The 23346-nt window shown below is 36.9% G+C and overlaps 1 protein-coding gene across 1 annotated transcript in view; it reads left to right on the top strand.

Annotated features, from left to right (window-relative positions):
- Nucleotides 1-23346, top strand: part of TOPBP1 (DNA topoisomerase II binding protein 1) — a 62038-nt gene continuing 38692 nt past the window's right edge. Inside the window, exons 1-13 of the mRNA XM_003265238.4 lie at nucleotides 1-171; nucleotides 807-897; nucleotides 3091-3225; nucleotides 4287-4430; nucleotides 5365-5546; nucleotides 6742-6938; nucleotides 8937-9116; nucleotides 9837-10003; nucleotides 12504-12667; nucleotides 12815-13065; nucleotides 17604-17962; nucleotides 18607-18779; nucleotides 21841-22052. Coding sequence (XP_003265286.1) covers nucleotides 814-897; nucleotides 3091-3225; nucleotides 4287-4430; nucleotides 5365-5546; nucleotides 6742-6938; nucleotides 8937-9116; nucleotides 9837-10003; nucleotides 12504-12667; nucleotides 12815-13065; nucleotides 17604-17962; nucleotides 18607-18779; nucleotides 21841-22052 — 2248 coding nt within the window. The 5' untranslated portion in view covers nucleotides 1-171; nucleotides 807-813. The remainder of the gene's footprint in view (nucleotides 172-806; nucleotides 898-3090; nucleotides 3226-4286; nucleotides 4431-5364; nucleotides 5547-6741; nucleotides 6939-8936; nucleotides 9117-9836; nucleotides 10004-12503; nucleotides 12668-12814; nucleotides 13066-17603; nucleotides 17963-18606; nucleotides 18780-21840; nucleotides 22053-23346) is intronic.

A 23346-nucleotide genomic window follows, 5' to 3' on the forward strand; every position in this document is an offset into this window, starting at 1 on the left:
TCGGTTCCTGTTCTGGGCAATTTCCGGGTTCTCCAGCGTTTGCTTTGGGGTAGGGGCGGCGCCGAGTCGGGGGAGGGGGCTGTGCGCCGGGCTGGCGCCCGACCCCAGCCACCGCCCTGCGGGCAGCGCATCCCCCGACTCGCCGCCCGGAGACCCCGAGGCTCCAACGAGGTAAGTGAGGCGCGGAGTGGGGACTCAGCTCCTCCCCAGCCCCAACTGGGGTTCGCGATGCCTTCTGTGGCCTTCGGGACCCTCTTTTCCTGTCCTGGTAACTGGCCCTGGAGCCGGCGGGTGGGCCTTTGACGCCGAGAGGACGTGGCTTCCGTGATCCCAGAGCCAGGCCTTTTCCTGGAGCTGGGAATCGGAGCATCTGGCCTTATGCAGGGGCAAGACCATGCTAACTGGCTTCCATGTTTATATTTAAAATCTGTTTACTGAGGGATGAACGAACCTCGCAGGCCGTGGGTATCCGCAGGGACAGATACACTCTGTGTATCCTTAAAACAAGTACAATTGAATGTCCATTGGCCTAAAGGGCTTAGAACCTTCATAGCAGGGCCTTCCTCAGTGTATTCAGTTCGGGTTAATTTTGCTCTCTGATTTGCAAGGATTGGTGTTGTCATCTTTTTCCTTGGCTTTGCCCACGTTCCAGGGTTTCTTACAAATGTCGTTGACGAATTCACGGGCAGAGCCAGAATGTCTGTCTTTTAGGCATTCTTGTCTGCACAGAAAAATAGGTGGGTTAAACATGCAACTTTATACCTAATGTGGTTTTGTTCTTGTTAACGATTCCTTTATTTTGACAGTTCAGAAATGTCCAGAAATGACAAAGAACCGTTTTTTGTGAAGTTTTTAAAGTCTTCAGACAATTCCAAATGTTTTTTTAAAGCTCTCGAGGTAAGAGTTGAAAACATCTTAATATCGTGAATTCATTTTGTTTTTAAGTGTTTTTGATTTGTTGGGCTTTATGTCTTAGAAATAGATACTTCACTTTCATAATAATTTTATAGTCTACATTAATACAGATATATCATTATCACATATTTTCGAATTGATCTAAGTACATCATTATGTGTTTTGGGTGGCTGGAAGTCTATTATCACATTGCTGTTTAATGTGGCTGACCTGCAGTTTTTGGAAATTAAGTTGCTTTCATTTGTCTCCTAACCAGAGTGGTCCTTTGCGTGCTGTAGAAATTTGAGTCAGTCGTATACTGGTCATACATGAATATTTTTTGGTTAATTGTTAAAAATTATGTTTTATTATGTACAGTATAATAATTAAATAATAGTTGGGGTGATGTAGAGCCTTGCTTCTCACAGATCCCAGCAGTATCAGCATGGCCTGGAAGTTTGTTCAAAATGCAGAATCTTGGCCTCCAACCCAGACTTACCACTTAGAATCTGCATTTTTAACAAGATCTTCAGTGTGCATTAAAGTTTGAGAAGCATTTGTAGCAGATTTTTTTAAACTTCATTCATTCAGCAAGTATTTATTGAAGTGTTCATGGTTTGATAGGCACTTCTCTAGTCCTTGGGATTTATCAGTGATGAGAACAGGCAAAGATTTCTGCTCTTTCAGAGCTTACATTCTAGCAGGAGGACATAGACACTAATCAGACATGATAAATTAGGAAGAGAAAAAAGCAAAACAGGTTAAGGGGTTCCAGAGGATGTTTATTGGGGGTGGGAAGAGAAGGGGGCTATAATCTTAAATAGGGTGTGATCAGGGTAGGCTTTATGGAGAAAAAGATATTGAGTAAATGTGAAGGAGGTGAGACAGCCTTGCAGATATCTGGAGAAGAATGTTGCAGGCAGAGAGAGCAACCTTATACAGCCTCTGGGAAAGTGCCTGTAGTCTCTATCCAAGTTTAGTGTATTCTGTAGTGAGTAAGGGATGGGGGAAGAGTACTAAGGAATGCATCAGAGAATAATGGTAAAGAGGTCATGTAGGGCCTTGTGGGCCATTTTTCTCTCAGTGGAGAGCTATTGGAGGGTTTTAATCAGAAGAGTAAACATGATGTGACTTATAGTTTTAAAGAGATTACTGTATTTAACATAAGGACCTCAAAATTGGTTCAGAACATTTTTGAGTGCTTACTGGATGTCAGGATATAGTAGCAAACAAGATACATAATGAAACTTCCAGGGGAGAGAGACAAAAACTATATATGTATGTATATATATATATACACACACACATATATATATACATATATATGTATATATGTATATATATACACGTGTATATATATACGTGTATATATATGTGTGTGTATGTATATATATACGTGTATATATATATACGTGTGTGTGTATATATACGTGTGTATATATATATACGTGTGTGTGTATATATATACGTGTGTGTATATATATGTACGTGTGTGTATATATATACGTGTGTGTATATATGTACGTGTGTATATATATGTATATACGTGTGTGTGTGTATATATATATATATATATATATATATAAAAATGTATTTTTAAATAGAACAGACTAAAAGGGTAGAGGAAGGGTATTTGAGAAAGCCTGATTAGGATGGGCATCTCTGGGGAGGTGACATTTAAGCAGACCTGATAGAAGTGGGGGATTAAGTCAGGTGAAAACCTGGAGAAAAAGTATTCCTTGCTGCAAGATCAAGAGCAGAGCCTCTAAATGAGGTTATGGTTGGCTTGTTCCAGGGTTGGCAAGAAAGCGGGAGTGGCTGGAATAGAGTAAGCAAGGGAGATGAGAAGTAGGAGGTAAAGGTGGAAAGATAGGCAGGAACCAGACTGTGTTGTCTTGAAGGCTATAGTAAGAAATGTGGATTTTATTCTGGGTGTGGTGTGAAGACATTAGGTTTTGAGCAGACAGTGACATGATCTGATTTGTATTTTTAAAAAGATTATTAGCTGCTGTGTAGAGAACAGATTTAGGGCAAGGAAGGGAAAAAGAGACCACTTGGGAGCCTTCTGCAGAGTTCTAAGTGAGATGTGATGGTGGCTTTCAACAGGGAAAAGGCTGGATTTGAGATGGAATTTGAATAGGACCTAAATACAGGGGAGTAATTTCAGATACATTCTCATTTTATTTTTTATTTCAGTCCATAAAAGAATTCCAATCAGAAGAATATCTTCAGATTATTACAGAAGAAGAGGCATTGAAGATAAAGGAGAATGATAGATCACTTTATATCTGTGACCCTTTTAGTGGCATTGTCTTTGATCACCTCAAAAAGGTTTGCTGACTTCTAGTGTGTTCCTTTGGTAGTCTATTTTTTGGTTTATCTTTGCTTTAGTGGACATACGTTCTTTGCTGATTATGAAGTATTATGCAACTTACGAGTACAGTAGAATTCTTTTGGTTTGGCAAGACCAGGATTGAAAGGCTAATTATGTTACAGTAGGCTTTTTTTTTTTTTTGAGACAGAGTCTTGTTCTGTTGCCCAGGCTTTAGTGCAGTAGCACAATCTCAGCCCACTGCAACTTCTGCTTCCTTGGTTCAAGTGATTCTTGTGCCTTAGCCTCCTGAGTAGCTGGGATTACAGATGTATATACACACCCGGCTAATTTTTGTATTTTTAGTAGAGAAAGTGTTTCTCGATGTTGGCCAGGCTGGGCTGGTCTTGAACTCCTGGGCTCAAGTGATCCTCCCACTTCAGCCTCCCAAAGTATTGGGCTTATAGGTGTAAGCAGTAAGGCAGTTTTGAGTGAAAGGGGCTTTCGAAGTTTATTTCTTTTCTTTTCTTTTTTTATTTTTATTTTTATTTATTTATTTTTTTGAAACAGGATCTCACTCTGCTGCCCAGGCTGGAGTGCAGTGACATGATCTCAGCTCACTGCAACCTCCGTGTCCTGGGTTCAAGCAATTCTGCCCCAGCCTCCCTAGAGACTGGGACTACAGGTGCCCGCCTCTGCACCCGGCTAATTTTTGTATTTTTAGTAGAGACGGGGTTTCACCATGTTGGGCAGGCTGGTCTCGAACCCCTGACATCAGATGATCCGCCCTCCTCGGCCTCCTCTGAAGTGCTGGGATTACAGGCATGAGCCACTGTGCCCGGCCTGAAGTTTATTTCTTTTAATAGCTTGCATTGTTTGATTTGCTTTTGTGTGTGAGTGTTTAATGTATAGTATGTCTGAGAAATTATATAGTCTTTATTTTTTTCTTATAACAATTTGCTGATTTCTCTACAGTGGTAATCAACTTTGGTAAAGAATTGGTGAATGTTACAAAATGTAATTTTGTAAGACTGGTGGTCTTTTCCTTCTTAACTCATTTAAACTTTTCTCTTTTTTGTAGCTTGGCTGCAGAATTGTTGGTCCTCAAGTAGTCATATTTTGTATGCACCACCAGCGATGTGTCCCAAGAGCCGAACATCCAGTTTATAATATGGTTATGTCTGATGTAACCATATCTTGTACAAGTCTGGAAAAAGAAAAAAGGGTAGATATTGACCTCATCATGATTGATCAATTTATGTATCTCTCTCTTATTCTTAATTTTCACTGCATAGAATATAACTTAAAAGACCTTCCACTTATTGTTCATGACTTTTAACAAAATTCAGTATACAACCACAGTGTGTATATATGTATGCATGTACATTTTTTAAGTAAATTGAATATAGTAGAATTTGTTTTGTTGAAAACTGGCTAATTGAAATTTTTTGTTTTAATTTAAAAGGACACTCATTTTTTAATGACTTACATTTTTTCCACTATAGGTGGACAGTCTTTAAAAAAAAAAAGGATTCTAAATCGTTTGAATCAGGGAGGCGGAGGTTGCAGTGAGCCAACATCACACCACTGCACTCCAGCCTGGGTGACAGAGCAAGACTTCGTCTTGGAAAAAAAAAAAAGCATTCTAAGAGAGAGCTATAGAAATATATATATATATTTGGGACAGGGTCTTACTGTCACCCACGCCTGGAGTGCAGTGGCACAATCACAACTCACTGCAACCTTGATTTCCTGGGCTGAAGTAATCTTCATGCCTCAGCCTCCCAAGTAGCTGGGATTACAGGCATGCACCACCAAGCCTGGCTAAAAATATATATTTATATATTATATAGATATAATTTATGTTGTTAAAAATACACATGTATATTAAAACATATAGAAGCAAACATTTATACATCCTTTGTATAATAGTTTAATACATTAATGGAGTGGAAAGGGATAAATATAGGAAAATAATATTTTTAAAATATTATACATATTTATCTCCCCAAAAATAATTTGGTTATTTAACTTTATAATGTTATGTAACACTTATGTATTCAAGCTATCAACAGCAAATTGTATTTATGAGATAGTGTATAAAAATGGAAGCAATATTGTTTGCTTCAGTATTAATGTGTTCTCTTTTGGGGCTGCAGGAAGAAGTTCATAAATACGTACAAATGATGGGCGGACGAGTATACAGAGACCTTAATGTATCAGTAACTCACCTTATTGCAGGAGAAGTTGGTAGCAAAAAATATTTAGTTGCTGCAAACCTGAAGAAACCTATTTTGCTTCCCTCTTGGATAAAAACACTTTGGGAGAAGTCACAAGAGAAGTAAGAAAGACATTTTTATATTTTCTAGATTTGAAAAAATGATGCATTTAATCATTTTTGGAATGTGATATACTCTTTGGATTTATTATTCAGGGAAAAAAATAGTGTCATTACTCTTTTCTCCAGCGAAAACAGAAGAGCAGAATCCACAAGCTCTTATTACCAAGATGTAAGTTGACAGGCGTAGAATGGGCTAAGGGTTTAGCATTAGCTACAGAGTAAGAAATGCTTTGGTGATAAAGTTCTCAGCTGTAAATATTTCTGAAATAATTGAGAAAACGAGTTTGGCAATTCTGTAGCTTTTATGTTGCATTATCCTTCAACACCATTCCCATATGTTAAGATAGATAATAAATTAGTCATTTTGGCAGTTGTATTCCTTCCAAAAGATGGCATATGTAAGGTTGAATATAAACATATGTAAGTCATCAGCTGAGATGTGATCATTTAATAAATGCTAATTGAGCCCATTTTACGTATCTGACCTGAGCTAGGCATTAGGTATATGTAGTAAGCAAAACAAGATAGTCACTTCCCTCATGGAGCTTAGAGCCTATTTCAAGGGGCACACTTCAGTTTCCCCTGCAACTAGATAAACAACCACAAGACCAAATACCACAGAATTGTATTGGCATATGAATTGTATTGGCATTTTTCTGGGCTTATTTTCAGCACCATCCAGCATATCCTAAATATGTCTCCATGTCAGCAACTCTCATTCCCAATGTCATTACTTCATCAGCACACCTGCCTAGTATGGCAACAGAATAATGATATTTTTGTTGGTATTTTGCCAAAAATCATTGCTTTTACTTATATAGAATAATGGAAAGATTTAAAAGTTCATTTTTCTAATAGGCAACCAAATTACCTTTGGGTTTTTAAGTAGAGATTCAGACTTATAATTTTGGAAAATATACCACTTTGACCAGCAAGGGCTAGAGTTAAGGAAATATATATTTTTCCCTTAAAATGGTTTTGAGAGACTGTATCTGAAACAGTTACTTTGTATTAGAGACATGTTATTGAACTAGGTGAGCAATTAGTGTAATTCTGTTTGGTGGTTCTCCTTTGTAAAAAAAAAAAGATTATAAATCCTAAAAAATGAGGGAAGCAATAGCGATATTTGTGTTGTTTTTTCATTATTCTTCTGGTAAATTTAATATTTTCTTTTTTAACCATTTGATTCCCACAGAAAAATAACTAGATATACTGATATAAACATGGAAGATTTCAAGTGTCCTATTTTTCTTGGTTGCATAATCTGTGTGACTGGCTTATGTGGCTTAGACAGGAAGGAAGTTCAGCAACTCACAGTTAAGCATGGAGGTCAATACATGGGACAATTGAAAATGAATGAATGTACACACCTCATTGTGCAAGAACCAAAAGGTAAAACTGTGTTTCACAAAGGGACAAATGAAACATTTTCTCTAGTATTTAATATTTTATTTTTATTCATTTATTTGAGACAGTCTTGCTCTTTTGCCCAGGCTGGAGGGCAGTGGCACAATCTCAGCTCACTGCAACCTCTGCCTCCCAGGATCAAGCGATTCTCCCAACTCAGTTCCCGAGTAGTGGGATTACAGGCACCTGCCACCATGCCTGAATAAGTTTTTATTTTTAGTAGAGATGGGCTTTCACTATATTGGCCAGACTGGTCTCTAACTGACCTCAAGTGATCTGCCCACCTCGACCTCCCAAAGTCCTGGGATTACAGGCATGAGCCACTGTGCCCAGCCACTAGTATTTAATATTTTAAAATCTTTATAGAACAGCTTTTACTTCTGACATGTCATTAATCTAGTTTGATACTGTTTAACATCTTGCAAAGGTAGTTTGGGTCACAATCTATAAACCAATTATATGACTTTTTTCATATTTATTCAGGTCATTGAATAAGTATAAAAAAACCAAAAACTTTCAGTGATGTTTTATTTAAGCTTACTTTTGTATCTTTTGATTTTTAAAAAATGTTCCTCACACAGTTACCCAATAATGAAGTTTGGGTAAATAACGAGAAAACTAATAAATATAGCTAAATGGCGTTTCTTTCTAATGACTAATTTAAAAAGGCTTAACTTAGTTTTAGTTTGAATGAACTACAAGTTTTAACTGGAAGACACACCTTGCGGCACATGAGGCAGTAAAAAATGAAAAAGACATTACCAACAAGAAAAATTCTTTAAAATTGCTATGAAGTTTGGTGTTCCATAACATTATTCTGGATAATTTTTTATCAGCACTCTTAAAATATACACAAATTGATAACAGATGAGTTTTGTTAATGTTTTTATTATTGCCCTTTATATGTGTACTGTGTTTTACTAAGCTACCTAGATTGAGAGGAAATTAAGATTAAATGGTAATTGTCCTTAAGTCAGAACTTTGGGTATGGCCGATTGTGATAGGATCACTGTGAGTAGAGTTGTTACTGCTGTTCTTTTTCTGAATCTGGAGACAGTTCATTGTTGATTCTCTCAAGAATGCCAAAAAACCTTTCATGTGACATATTGACCTCAATTCGTCTGTGATACTGCTTCAAAATACATTGTGTTAAAGATTTTTAAGGTAATAAAGGATACATATTTTTAATATAATTTATCTATTGGCTTATCTATCCTGGACTTTAAGTAGAAGCCTGTTGACAATGGAATAGTCTGTTCAAAGTTGGGATTTATTATATAGCACAAATTTACAATTTTCACATTGTACAAGCTGGTTTAAAGAAATTAAATGATGGAGCCTATATGCAAACCCAAGTCCGATATTAATTAAGTTACCCCACAGTTGCTCCTGTCTTCCTGCAGTTTGTATAAAAGATAAAACCTCTCACATGGCATATGTATTTATACAACACGTAGAAAATATAATTAGGCAATAAGCTAAAATACTATTTTGTAATAAACTATGTAGCATACTGTTTTAGAGTAAGTACTGGTAACTTTAATTTTGTTGGTAGGTTTTTGAAATAACCTGCCACAGCCGGGCGCGGTTGCTCACGCCTGTAATCCCAGCATTTTGTGAGGCCAAGGCAGGCGGATCACCTGAGGTCAGGAGTTTGAGACCAGCCTGGCCAGCATGGTGAAACCGCATGTCTACTAAAAATACAAAAAAAATTAGCCAGACGTGGTGGCATGTGTCTGTAATCCTAGCTATTCAGGAGGCTGAGGCAGGAGAATCGCTTGAACAGGAGGGAGGTGGAGGTTGCAGTGAGCCGAGATCTCACCACTGTACTCCAGCCTGGGCAACAGAGTGAGACTCCATCTCAAAAAATAAAAATAAAAATAACCTGTTATAATTTGAATATTTCTGCAAAGTTAGATTGTAATGGTTTTCATTTCTTGGTTTCTCCTGTTTTCTCTATTTCTTTCTTAATGAACGCTACAGGTCAGAAGTATGAGTGTGCCAAGAGATGGAATGTACACTGTGTGACCACACAGTGGTTTTTTGACAGTATTGAGAAAGGTTTTTGTCAGGATGAATCCATATACAAGACAGAATCTAGACCAGAAGGAAAGACTATGCCCAATTCTTCAACTCCTACCGGCCAGATCAACACAAGTGATAGTGAGTCTCATTGAGATTAAAATAATTATTCCAAAGACAGTCATATTTCTATGTAATAATCAGTATGTTAGTAGGATCACTGAGATAGAGAATTTCTTTTTCTTGTTTGCTGTGCTTCTAGGCATAATTATATAATAGTCAAATTGTATAAAAAGTTAGCACTGAACTGTTCATAATTTTTTTTTAGAATGCATGAATGCTTTTATACTCTGATGTAATGCAAAAGATGATCAAAGAAATTAAGAACAATGGTAGATGGAGGCTTAAGATAAAAGTATTAATCTTTTAAACATTATTGACATGCATATATTAATCTTTCCTTAATTTATGGTTTTGCTGCAGTTGTTATAGATTATCTGTATTTGTATAAAAATTAAAACTGTTTCTATTTTGTAGGTGTTGTGTTGGCAAAATGTGTAAAATATTTTTTCAAATGTAAGCTTCTTGGACCTTAAAGTCAGCAACTTCAGATTTTTATGGGAAACAAGACACTATTAAGAAAATGTGTTAAATCTATTTTCATTTAAATAAGATAGGAGGCTTAATTAATTTCATTTTCCCTTTTTATACTTTGCCTCTAAGATTTCAGTAAACACCCCTGAATCTTACTTTGGAAGTTGTTTATTGCCCTATATTTGTAAGAAAAGTTAATCCATAGACAATATGTAATCATGATTATTTTATCCCCCATAAATTTATACATGTTTTCAAAATATGTAGGTCGTACTCTTTCAGATGTCAGCAATATTTCCAACATAAATGCAAGTTGCGTAAGTGAATCAATATGTAATTCACTTAACAGCAAACTGGAGCCTACACTTGAAAATCTAGAAAATCTGGATGTCAGTGCATTTCAAGCACCTGAAGATTTATTAGATGGTTGTCGGGTATGTCTTTATTATATAATACATGCAGTAGATGATATACATTAGCATTTCCTAGCCTGACTTTGAAGACCTTTCAGAGTTGGGCTTGCTCCTTACTATCTATGTAAACCCTCCACTCTAGCTAAGTAGATGCACTTACTAGACCATGTCCATCCTTTGGCTGCGAGAGTCCCTCTGCCTGCAAAGTATCTTCCTCTGTTATCTTTTAAAAGTTCATTTCAGGTTTTAACTCTTCTCTGAACCCTCCTAACTACATTAATCTTTCCATCTGCTATATTTCGAGAGCACTTAGTTTCTGAACGACTTAATTGGATTTTTTAATTTTTTTGAGACAGGGTCTCACTTTGTTGCCCAGGCTGGGATGCAGTGGCACAATCATAGCTTCCTGTAACCTCGAACTCCTGGGCATCAGCCACCCCTCAGTCTCCCGAGCAGTTAGGACTACAGGCATGTGCCACTACACCTGGCTAATTTTTAAAATTTTTTGTAGAGACAAGGTCTCACTATGTTGCCCAGGTTTGGACTTTTATTTGTAACTATCATCTAAGGGTTTACAGTGTATTAGACACTGTGCTAATCATTTTATGTATGTTAATATATATATAAAATCTCATTTAATTCTCACAAATAACTCTAAAATGGATATTATCTTGAGGGTAAGACTTAGAGAATTAAAATTCTTGTTCAGAGTCACACAGAGCGACATTAAGTGGCCAGTTATCTACTCCAAAGTCTGTATTCCTCACCATTAGAGCCACTGCTTTGTTTGGTATTTATTAGGTTATTTTTTAGTATATGAATAACTGTCTTATAAGTTTGTTGATGGAAACAGCATATGCTATACTTTTTCCGCTGTCTTAGGTTGGAATACTTAAGGTATTCCTATTTGTAGAATGACTTGGCTGTGCATTAATTTTCAGAGTAGCAAAAATTTAACCCTACCTTATTGTAAAGAAGGGAAATTGGAGCTGGGCATGCCTGTAATCCCAGCACTTTTGGGAGGCCGAGGTGGGCAGATACCTGAGGTCAGGAGTTCGAGACTAGCCTGGCCAACGTGGTGAAACCCCGTCTCTACTAAAAATACAAAAAAAATTAGCTGGGCATTGTGGCAGGCGCCTGTAATCCCAGCTGCTTGGGAGGCTGAGGTAGGAGAATTGCTTGAACCCAGGAGGCGGAGGTTGCAGTGAGCCAAGATTGCGCCACTGTACTCCAGCCTGGTCAACAAGAGTGAAACTCCATCTCAAAATTAAAAAAAAAAAGGGAAATTCGGCAAATTACCTTAAACTTTTTTTTTTTTTTTTTAAACTTGCCAACTTACAAAAGGTGTGTTTTTTGTTTTTGTTTTGAGACGGAGACTTGCTCTGTCGCCCAGGCTGGAGTGCAGTGGCGTAATCTCAGCTCACTGCAACATCTTCCTCTTAGTTTCAAGTGATTCTCCTGCCTCAGCCTCCTAAGTAGTTGGGATTACAGGTGCATGCCACCACGCCTGGCTAATTTTTCTATTTTTAGTGGAGACGAGGGTTTCACCATATTGGCCAGGCTGGTCTTGAACTTCTGACCTCAAGCAGTCTGCCCACCTTGGCCTCCCAGAGTGTTGGGATTACAGGCATGAGCCACCACACCTGGCCCAGAGGTGTTTTGTATGGTGTTTTATCCTAGATTACTAATTCTAGATATAACTTTTAATTATTTCTTACATATAGAAAGTGTATGATTCCAAATATTTGTTAAAATATATTCTAGTAATGGGGTGATTTAATTTGGGGTGTAAATGCAGTTTGGAGTAGATTTGTCATACTTAAATTTTTTTAAGGGCACCTTATGTGAAATAGAGGTAAAATGATTTTATATTGATTAAATTGGTTTAAATATATATATCCTGATAGCTAAGAATAAATTACTGCATACATGTTATCCTCAAAGCATTGTGTTCAGTTCTTTGACTTATATATATCTTTTGTTCAGTCAACTCTGTGAGTAAGGTAACATCAATTTATAGGTAAGAAAATTGGTTTAAAGAGCGTAAGCAACTTGCCTATTGTCGTTAATCATAGGCAGCTGGAAAAAACAACCCCTCCCCCCAACACACACAATTTAAGCGCAGGTGTTCAGAATTCAGACAGTTAACTACAGTTTACTTTTATAATTACTTTAAAATTTGCAAGTAAGCTTCACAGTTAAAGAAGTTACCTGCATTTTAGAAATTGGTATGCACTAATATTTAGAAGATGTTGGAATCTGGCTTCTATTTTATTTATAGCCTCAAAATACTTATCAAGTATCTACTGTGAAAGATAATGCTGTATGAGATTGTGAAGAGTGATTAAAAACTCAGTTACAGAACTGTTAAAAAATCAAAAGTTTCAGAACGTATTTATTTATATATCTTAAATGTACACAAGTTGTCTTATTTATACACAGTGGATTTAGATATATATTTTTAGTTTTTTTCTATTGAGAGAAAGCATGTTATATACATTAAATATTTTCTTTCTTGCAGATATATCTTTGCGGTTTTAGTGGCAGAAAGCTAGATAAACTGAGAAGACTTATTAACAGTGGAGGTGGAGTTCGTTTTAACCAGCTTAATGAAGATGTAACTCACGTTATTGTGGGAGATTATGATGATGAATTGAAGCAATTTTGGAATAAATCGGCCCACAGGTTTTTTTCAGTTTTTAATTCAAAGCAATTTCTACTACATAATTTTTCTTAAAATTGCATATCCATGCAGTTCTGGAAACTGCATGACAAGTGGGATGATGGTCTTTATAGCTTGCACTAATACATAATTATGTGCTATTTTTGTAGGCCTCATGTAGTGGGAGCAAAGTGGTTGCTAGAGTGTTTCAGTAAAGGTTATATGCTTTCTGAAGAACCATATATCCATGCTAATTACCAGCCAGTGGAAATTCCAGTTTCAGATCAGCCTGAAAGTAAAGCAGCTCTTTTAAAAAAGAAGAACAGCAGCTTCTCTAAGAAAGACTTTGCTCCTAGTGAAAAGCATGAGCAAGCTGATGAAGATCTGCTCTCTCAATATGAAAATGATAGCTCCACAGTAGGTAAGAAATGCTTGATTAGTATTTGTAGTTAGTAAGAAATATTTTAATAGCCTAATACATATGTGATCTCTGCCAAGTTTTCTAGATTTTAAGTTAAATTAACCTTTTTCTTTCCTTAAAATTTTGCTTATAACTTTTTTTCTGAGCAGGCAAGACAATAGGGTCCTGAATCCTTTAACCCTCTCTTCTGTCTTCAGCTAACTCGCTCTATTTTGATTTGTTATATTTACAGGCATTGCTTGATTTGTGTGTGAGTTTATAATATCATGAGCCTTTTATTAAAACCTTGTAACAAATGCCTCTTACTGGATTATCGTGGTCTTTAATGAATGAAACACTGTACTGTGGACTACCACCTCAGTATGTACTCTTATCATGTAGTAAGGTAAATTGCCAGTGAAGCATTATAAACATCATTACTTCTTTTTTATTAAAAAAAAAGCCTTTATAAAATACCTAATATAGCCAAAAATATATAAATTTAAGTAAATTTAATGTGTATCATAACTTAAAATCTAAAGTTAATCAGAGTTTTAATCTACCTCGAATAAAACAAGAACCTTAGAAATTTTTTTAATTTTGAAGCAGAATTTCACTCTTGTTGCGCAGGCTAGAGTGTAGTGGCACGATCTCAGCTCACTGCAACCTCCGCCTCCCAGGTTCAAGTGATTCTTCTGCCTCAGCCTCCCAAGTAGCTGGGATTACAGGCATGCGCCACTACCCCTAGCTAATTTTGTATTTTTAGTAGAGATGGGGTTTCTCCATGTTGGCCAGGCTGGTCTTGAACTCCCAACCTCAGGTGATCCACCCGCCTCGGCCTCCCAAAGTGCTGGAATTACGGTCGTGAGCCACTAAGCCCAACCTAAAATACTTTAATGATCACAACTAGCCCTGCTCCCTCTCCCCACTCATCAACATACTCAGCTTATATGATTTTGTCTAGTATTTTCATTATCTTTTAACATCTTACGATTAGGCATTATTATCCTTTTATATGGTCAATATTTGTTTCATTTACTAACACGTTTAACTGTTTCTTTGCTCTCCCCAGTTCTTTTTACATCTGAGACCTCTCTTCTGGAATCATTTTCTTTCTTCCTAAAATAATATCCTTTAGAAACTCCTTTAGTTTCTCTAAGACTTTCCGGCTGGGTATACAGTTCTAGACAGTTTCTTTAAGTACAGAGATATTGTTTCATTGTCATCTATTTCCCTGACTGCTGGATAGGAAGTCAGATGTCAGTCTGTCATTCCTTTACAGGTAATCTGTCTTTATCCTCTGGCTGTTTTTAAGATAGTCTTCCTTTGGTTTTTGTGTCCTAGAGCTTTACCATTTATTTGTCCTGCTTAAGATTCATTGTGCTTTCTGAATCTGAGAATTAGTAGGTTTTTTGCTTTTTGTTAGGTCAAGAAATGTTTATTATCTCTTTGAGTATTGCCTCTCCCCTATTCTCTATATTCTCTTAACTCCCATTTGCTTTGCATATGGGTCACTTAACCTGTCCTTATCTTCCATCTTTTTGTCTTTCTGTGATTTATTATGTGTAATTCCTTCAGATTTTTTTCCAGATCACGAATCATCTCTTCTGCTATTGCCTAATCTGTTTTACCCATCCGTTAAATTTTCTGTTTTAATAATTAATTTTTCAATTCCTAGAAGTTTTAGCTTTTTAAATAGTCTGTCATTTATTTTTTTACTTTTAAAAATAGAGATGGGGTGCTACTATGTTACCCAGGCTGGTCTTGAACTCCTAGGCTCAAGCAGTCCTCCCACCTCAGCCTCCCAAAGTGCTGGGATTACAGGTGTGAGCCACCACACCCAGCCAAGTCTGTCATTTTGTATTTGTATTTTTTGTTCTTTATTTCTTAAAACACATTAAACCTATCAAAACATCTGTGAATTGTTCTGTTGGTTATTGTTTATGGTGCCTGGTTTTCTTGTGTTTTGTGATTTTTATTGTGAACTTGTACTTACTAGGACTCTAGGAATTCTAAGAAACTTGGGGTAGGGGTTTGTTACCCCAGAAAAGGTTCGTGTTTGGGTCTGCTGGGTGCCTAGGAGTTTACAAACTCAGTACACCTTTAAGTTGGTGTATTGGCTGGAGGTTTCTTAGACCATCCAACTATATGAATTTATACCCAAACCTACTTTGAGGACCAGCCTCTCATGAACAGATTCTTAGGAGAGGTGTTTTTTCCCCTTGACCCAAAGCCAGTGTTCTTGACCTCTTCCTTTACAGGGCAGATTTGTTGTTGGTTGGTTGGTTAGTTTTGGTCTATTTACTAAAGGTATGTCTTTTCATGGGTTCTGGGTTTGTTCTCTCAGGGTATGCTCTCCTTCACCTCTAAGTTCTATGAAACCAAAGGATTGGCTCCTATCTTTTGTGTGATGCCTTTACATTCCAAGGGTCTGGGTTACTGCACAAATATTTAATAGATTTTGACTAACCATTAGCTTTAGTAACTACTTAATGTTCTGGATTTAGTAACCACTTTAGTGGTCTGGATTTTAATATTTTATCCTGTATTTTGAAGTGTTTTTAGTGAGAGGGTTTCAAAGATCCTAGCCCACCATATTTCTAGAGAGGAAATTCCTAGCATTCCTTTTTTATTTACACTAGTTCTGTACTACAAAATTGACTTTTCTCAAACCATTTACTTATGCGTTAGTATTGTATCACATCAGGAAATCATCTTAATTTTCCAGGATGCTGTGGTATAACTGAAAGTGATTTTTTTTTTTTTTTTTTTTGGAGACAGGGTCTCACTCCATTGCTGAGGATGGAGTGTAGTGTCACAAGCTCGGATCACTGCACCTCCTCCCAGGTTCAAGCAATTCTTTTCCCTCAGCCTCCTTAGTAGTTGGGAGTACAGGTGTGCACCACCACACCCAGCTAATTTTTGTATTTTTAGTAGAGATAGGGTTTCACCATGTTGGCCAGGTTGGTCTCAAACTCCTGGCCTCATGTGATCCTCCTGTCTTAGCCTCCCAGAGTGTTGGGATTACAGGCGTGAGCCACCGCACCCAGCCCGAGGGGAGCTTTCTGAATGATAGGGTTATTACGTAGTATCTCTTAGGCTTTTGGGTGCAGTCTGTTTGAAAAGAGATCCTACTGCTAAAATAAATGGAAAGAACTACTGTAGAACATGTTAGTTTATTATGAGTCTCTTAATAACTTCAGAGTTTTACTGATGGTTTATAAGAACTTAGTATTTCTACTTTGTTTTTATAGTAGTAGTCTAAAATTCTACTGGATTTCTTCCTCCTTCACATCTTACCAACAACATATAGACATCGAACAAAGTTATTTTTTTCTCCTAGATGTGACTGCAAAATAATTGTACTTGCAAAAATTAAAAATGTTTTTACTTACAAAGCAAACTGTTTACATTTTAACAAAACTGTTTAAAAAACTTTCCGGAATGTTTTGTAGTATTGCATCACCTTTAATTCCATCTAAGTATATTCATTCTCATGAGTATATCTATAAATTTTAAGTATACTATTACCCTTTATTCCTTATATTATGAAACCAAGGGTCAAAAAGACTATAAAACTAGAACCCAGCTCTCCTGACTTACTGATCAGTAAACTCTCTAGACAAAACTACACTTCCTTAGTGTGAATAAGTACAATTTTAATACTTATGTTTAGTAGAAGTCATAAGTTCCTAATATATATTGCAATGTACTTAATTTACAAGTTCTTAATATATATTACAATTTACTTAAAAATGAAAATGCTAGTGTCTATTGGAGATGAGGATAGAAGTACGAAGATGGCACTATAACATGGTGTTATGAACTCTGGAGTCAGACAGACTTTGGTTCGTATCTCATTTCTGCCACTTAACTGTGTGACCTTAGGCAAGTTACATAACCTCTTCAAGCCTGAGACTCCTTTTGTACAAAAGGGATGTACTGATAGTATCAGCCTCACAGTTAGCATTATGTGAGCATTACATGCATGTAAAGCACTTAGTCACAGTGCTTATATAAATGAAAGAGTGATTCTCGAATAGCTTCCAGCCTTGTTGGAATCACAGAGCAGGGCAAACATTTTCTCTAAAGGAGTAGACAATAAATATTTTAGGATTCGCCAGCCACTTCCTTATAGTTATTTCCATGTTAACATGTTCCATGTTAAGGGCTTGACAGTTATACCATTTAGACTTGTTAATTTTTTTCTTAATGATAGTTTCTTAATTTTATGGTGAATCATCTAAACCAGTTTTGGAACTAAGACGGTCCTGTTGGAGCTATATAATTTTAAACTAATTCAAGTTTCCATTATACTAGGAATACCTAGAACTAACATGATTGCTCTTGTCCCTCCTAATGGATGATGGTGATACTGATAAGGACTCTTGGTAACCCCGAAGACGGGGTGAATCCATATCCCTTTATTATACACGTAAGCTTTAGTTTTCTAAGTATGGTCAAAATTATCAAATTCCATGTTACATTAATATCCTTGCTAGGAAGTAAACTGTATAAGGTAAATTGTTCGTTAGAAAACATCTACTTTTCTCTTTCAGTTGAGGCTAAGACGTCTGAAGCCGAGAAGTCTGAAGTTAGGCGCTTTAATGATTCTACTCATGCTGAGCCCTTGAATGATTCTACTCACATTTCTTTGCAAGAAGAAAACCAGTCTTCTGTCAGTCATTGTGTCCCTGATGTTTCTACAATTACTGAAGAAGGCCTATTTAGCCAAAAGAGTTTCCTCGTTTTGGGTTTTAGTAATGAAAATGAATCTAACATCGCAAACATCATAAAAGAAAATGCTGGGAAAATCACGTCCCTTCTGAGCAGAACTGTTGCTGATTATGCTGTGGTTCCTCTGCTGGGGTGTGAAGTGGAAGCCACTGTGGGAGAAGTTGTTACAAATACGTGGCTGGTAAGACAACACTAGTGGTTGAAATAAAGTATTGAAGGATATTTGAATGCCAAGAAGGTTAATGTTTATTTCTTAGTTCGGTTACAGTAAATCGATGTTTGGACTTGAACACTCTTGATTTTGCTTTTAGCAAGGGAAATTCTAAAATTAAATGTGCAAGCTTCTTGGCCTAATCCCGATACAGTAGAGATTACTGTTTCCCAGGGCCACAGCAGCAACATTCCTTCTTAGGAGGTCACTCTAGGGTCATCTCCTGCTATTTGTCTTGTTTTCTCACAACCGAAGCATCACTGGTAATTTCACTGTAGATTTTTTTTTTTTAATGTTCCAAGAATTATGAGAAAAATAGTATAAACTAATACATTAGAAGGAATGAAATTTAAAGCAACATTCAGTAACTTCAATAATAGATCTTACTGATTTTAATAGCCTAATGTAATTAGTCGATGTATGTATATGTGTGTATGTATATATATACTCTAACGTTATGATATGAAATGTATTGAGAATGAGCATACACAAGTTTGTATTAAGGTAAAATTTCTTCTTATCAAAACTAAATTATTGCTCCTGTACCTGAACCAATGTTAACCACTGCTTTGCTTATTTCAGGTTGGCTTTACTGTTTCTCTTGTTTTTAAAAGGTTACTTGCATAGACTATCAGACTTTGTTTGATCCAAAGTCGAATCCTCTCTTCACACCAGTCCCAGTAATGACAGGAATGATTCCTTTAGAGGATTGTGTTATTTCATTTAGCCAGTGTGCTGGAGCAGAAAAAGAGTCTTTAACATTCCTAGCAAACCTCCTTGGAGCAAGGTATGTAATATTTTTAATGCACCTGTTGTGTTGGTGTATCTTTTTATTTATTTTGACTTCTTGGAGAGCATTCAAGTTAGAATTTGGTTGGGTGTCTTTATTATATTTATGGATGTTGTGTGGTTCCTTCTCCACTCCCACTGCTTCACTTGACTAGCCTTAAAAAAAAAAAAGTACCTCCGTTGTCCAAAGATGAAAACTTAGGTATCATTAGAGGTAATAACTGCGGTGGGTCCAAACACATGAAATAGTGTTTAAGTTGTGACTTCATAATGACACCAAATAAAGTAAGGTAATTGGTCATCTTTGAAAGATGGTAGAGAACCAGTCCATTACTTTGAAAGCTGACAAAAGGAAAGGATCAAGTAATTACCTTGCATTTCCTGTGCAGTTTGCATCAGGGTAACATGATAGTGGATACAGCAAGGTTTCCGTTTATAAAGATGTTTCAACAAACAAACAAATAAATAAGGAATGATAAGATTGTAACCCCTAATGAATGAAAGAATCTCGGCATTGAACATCAATAGTCGATCACACAATAAAGGGACAAGATATGATGTGCCTTCTTACAAAGAATACACCACCACTTTGAAGTAGTCTTGCCGAAATAATCAAACCTCAATCTGATGATGCTTCTAGATCCAATTCCCAATTTATAGGAAATGCAAACAGCAGAATAACATGTTAAACTATACCACAGTGATATAATCAGCAAGACCCAGACTTTAGTACAACTCTGGCATAAGTGATCCAGTGTCTTCAACAAATATATTATTAAGGGCATGGAAAAGAAGGTAGGAACCTATAAGCTAAAAGACTTGAAAAAGCAAAAGCCTAAATGTAGTCTTTAAAGTTGCCATTATTTGATTATAGAAAAGTAAAGAAGTGATTACTATAAGTGTCCAAATATGCCAAGCACAGTGGCTCACACCTATAATCCCAGCACTTTGGGAGGCTAAAAGATTGCTTGAGCTCAGGAGTTCAAGACCAGCCTGTACAACATAGTGAGACCTCGTCTCTATTTAAAAAAATAATTTAAAAATGAGCCAGGCATGGTGGCATGTGCCTATGGTCCCAGCTACTCAGGAGGCTAAGGCAGGAGGATTACTTAAGCCCAGGAGACCGGGGCTGCAGTGAGCTATGATCACACAACTATACTCCAGCCAGGGCAACAAAGTGAGATCCTGTCTCCAAAAAAAAAAGCCCAAATAGTGGCTACTATTAAGAAGGGAGGGAAGGGGGGTTATATGGCATGTTGGAGAGGTTCTGGGGTGGTTAGCAAGATTCTGTCTTCTGACCCGGGTGGTGGACTTAAGGGTTTCACCTTATAATAATTCATTAAGCTGTATATTTCTTTTTTTGCTGTTTTCTGTTTGAATTATATGAAATAATAAAATTCTTTTAAAACTGAAATTGTGGAAGATAATAACATACATGACAACAGACTCCACTGGATACAGCTAAAGCTGTAGTCAGCAGGAAAGTCATGCAAATTCTGAAACAGAATAATTAGGACTAGCCCTAACAGTTATTAAAATATATTTTGTGGCCAGGTGTGGTGGTTCATGCCTGTAATCCTAGCACTTTGAGAGTCTGTGGCAGGAGGCCAAGTTCAAGACCAGCCTGGGCAATATACTGAGACCCTGTCTTTACAAAAAATTTTAAAAATGAACCAGGCAGTGTAGCATAAATCTGTAGTCTCAGTTATTTGGGAGGCTGAGGTGGGAGGATTGTTTGAGCCTGGGAGGTCAAGGCTGCAGTGAGGCACAATGGCGCCACTCTACTCTAGCCTAGAGGACAGAGCAAGACCCTGTCTCAGAAAACAAACATACAAATATGTATTTTGTGAAACTTCACTAAATAACTGTGGTTGCGTGTAGCAGAAAGTTTAATTAATGGACAGCAAATGTAGCAGGAGACCCAAATGTAAAAAGGAATTTATGATAAAAGTGACGTTTCAAATATATATAAGGAAGACATGGCTTATTCAATAAATAGGATTCATTAAAGTTGGAGCAGTATCTCATATCTAAATAAGTACTGAATGGATTGGTGGGTTACATTTAAAAAATGAAGTTATAAAAGTACTAAGATAAACACAAAACATAGAAAAAAAGTGCTAGGAAATATGAGAAATTTAAAAACCTGAAAAGTTGGGAACTAGAACGTAAAACCCAGAAGTCATAAAAGAAATCACGGAATTCTGTTCAATCTCAAGTCGTAGACTTCTTTTGCTGCCCCGTATTCTCTGTGTTTAATATCCTATGATCTTGAGGCACTTAATTTCTCTGTATTTTTTCCCATGTCTATACTTAAATATTGAGAGGATCAAATGAGATAATATGTAGAAATGCTTTGGAAAGTTGTAGTAGGTTAAAAAAATAATAATAATGTTATTTATACACTTTGCTCCTGTCATTTTTTCTATGCCTTCTTTTGGGAGGAAAGGACAAGGCGTGGGGGTGATAACTAATTAAGGAGGTAATTTTGGCTGTGTGAGGTGGTTCACGCCTGTAATCCCAACTTTAGGAGGCTGAGGCAGGAGCATCACTTGAGCTCAGGAGTTCAAGACTAGGCTAGGCAACATTGTGAAACCCCATCTCTACAAAAAATACAAAAATTAGCCAGGTGTGGTGGTGTACACCTGTAGTCCTAGGTACTGGGGAGGCTGAGGTGGGAGGATGGCTTGAGCCTAGGAGGCGGAGGTTGCAGTGAGCTGTGATTGTGCCACTGCACTCCAGTCTGGACAACATAGCAAGACCCTGTTTTGAGGGTCTTGCTATGTTGTCCAGAAAAATCCAAAAAAAGGATTTTTGCTGTCTGTTCTTTGCATGTCTAATTACGTTTTTATAAAAAGTTTGTTACAGCAATACATTTTTACCCTAGGGTAAGCATTTGTAAGGGGATTAGCTTAATTTCAGATAGAGTAAACCAACTTTTAATCAGTGTTTTTTTATACTTACATGATCTCTAACCACACTGTTGTGTTGGAAATTTTGTTAGTTTTGCGGGTTAATTGTATATGTGACCATTTCCACTTCTTTGATATAAATTTCAGTGTTCAAGAATACTTTGTTCGCAAATCCAATGCAAAGAAAGGCATGTTTGCCAGTACTCATCTTATATTGAAAGAACGTGGCGGCTCTAAATATGAAGCTGCAAAGAAGTGGAATTTACCTGCAGTTACTATAGCTTGGCTGTTGGAGACTGCTAAAACGGGAAAGAGAGCAGACGAAAGCCATTTTCTGATTGAAAATTCATCTAAAGAAGGTTAATACTTTTATTCTGTTCTTTTATATATATTTACAACTAGATGGTTTCTGGGATATAAATGTGCCAATGCTTGTGTTTAGGAAAGGTCACTGACTTTTGCTTTTCACATTGGGTGCAGTGAGGGTCTCAGTGTTTGAAGTCTAAAGATGTAAGCTTGGCTCTTATTTACTGTTGATTCCTTCTATGGCTCATAGTAACACACTATGTAGTTAACATGCTCTCTCTCCTCTTATCTTTGGGCTTCTGCATGTTTCCTGTAGACCACCTCACAGTTGCCTGCTCTTCCTGCTTATCTTTCAGTTCTCAGCTAAGATACCACTTTGCCTGGGAAGGCTTTCTTTTTTTTTTTTTTTTTTTTTTTTTTTAATTATTATTATACTTTAAGTTCTAGGGTACACGTGCACAACGTGCGGGTTTGTTACATATGTATACGTGTGCCATGTTGGTTTGCTGCACCCATTAATTCATCATTTACATTAGGTATTTCTCCTAATACTATCCCTCCCCCATCCCCCCATCCTACGACAGGCTCTGGTGTGTGATGTTCCCTGCCCTGTGTCTGTTCAATTCCCACCTATGAGTGAGAACATGTGGTGTTTGGTTTTCTGTCCTTGTGATAGTTTCCTCAGAATGATGGTTTCCAGCTTCATCCATGTCCCTACAAAGGACATGAATTCATCCTTTTCTATGGCTGCGTAGTATTCCATGGTGTATATGTGCCACATTTTCTTAATTCAGTCTATCATTGATAGACATGTGGGTTGATTCCAGGTCTTTACTATTGTGAATAGTGCTGCAGTAAACATACGTGTACATGTGTCTTTATAGTAGCATGATTTGTAATCCTTTGGGTATATACCCAGTAATGGGATCGCTGGGTCAAATGGTATTTCTAGTTCTAGATCTTTGAGGAATCGCCACACTGTCTTGGGAAGCATTCTTGACTCACCAAGTATGGCCTTTGTCTTGGTGTAATGTTTTGTTTCACCATGACACTCTGTATCATCCCTTTTATCTCTTACCTCAGTGTTATAATGGTGGTTTATTTTGTGTCTCCCTGCTGAATTTAAAGTTCCAGAAAGGCAGTGAACATGCATGTCTTGTGAATTCTGTATTTCCCATGTCTAACACTAGGCATGACATGGAGTAGCTATCTAATAAGTTTTTTTGTTAAATGTTGAAAAAAGGTGGAAGGCAGAGGTGAAAGAATGCAGTACCCTCTCTTGTAAGATAATAGCATCCCTCGGCAAACTTCAGGGACATATCAGCAGCTTGGGAATACCTCTCAGAG

This window comes from Nomascus leucogenys, chromosome 8, assembly GCF_006542625.1.
Source record: "Nomascus leucogenys isolate Asia chromosome 8, Asia_NLE_v1, whole genome shotgun sequence".
Classification (NCBI taxonomy): Eukaryota; Metazoa; Chordata; class Mammalia; order Primates; family Hylobatidae; genus Nomascus; species Nomascus leucogenys.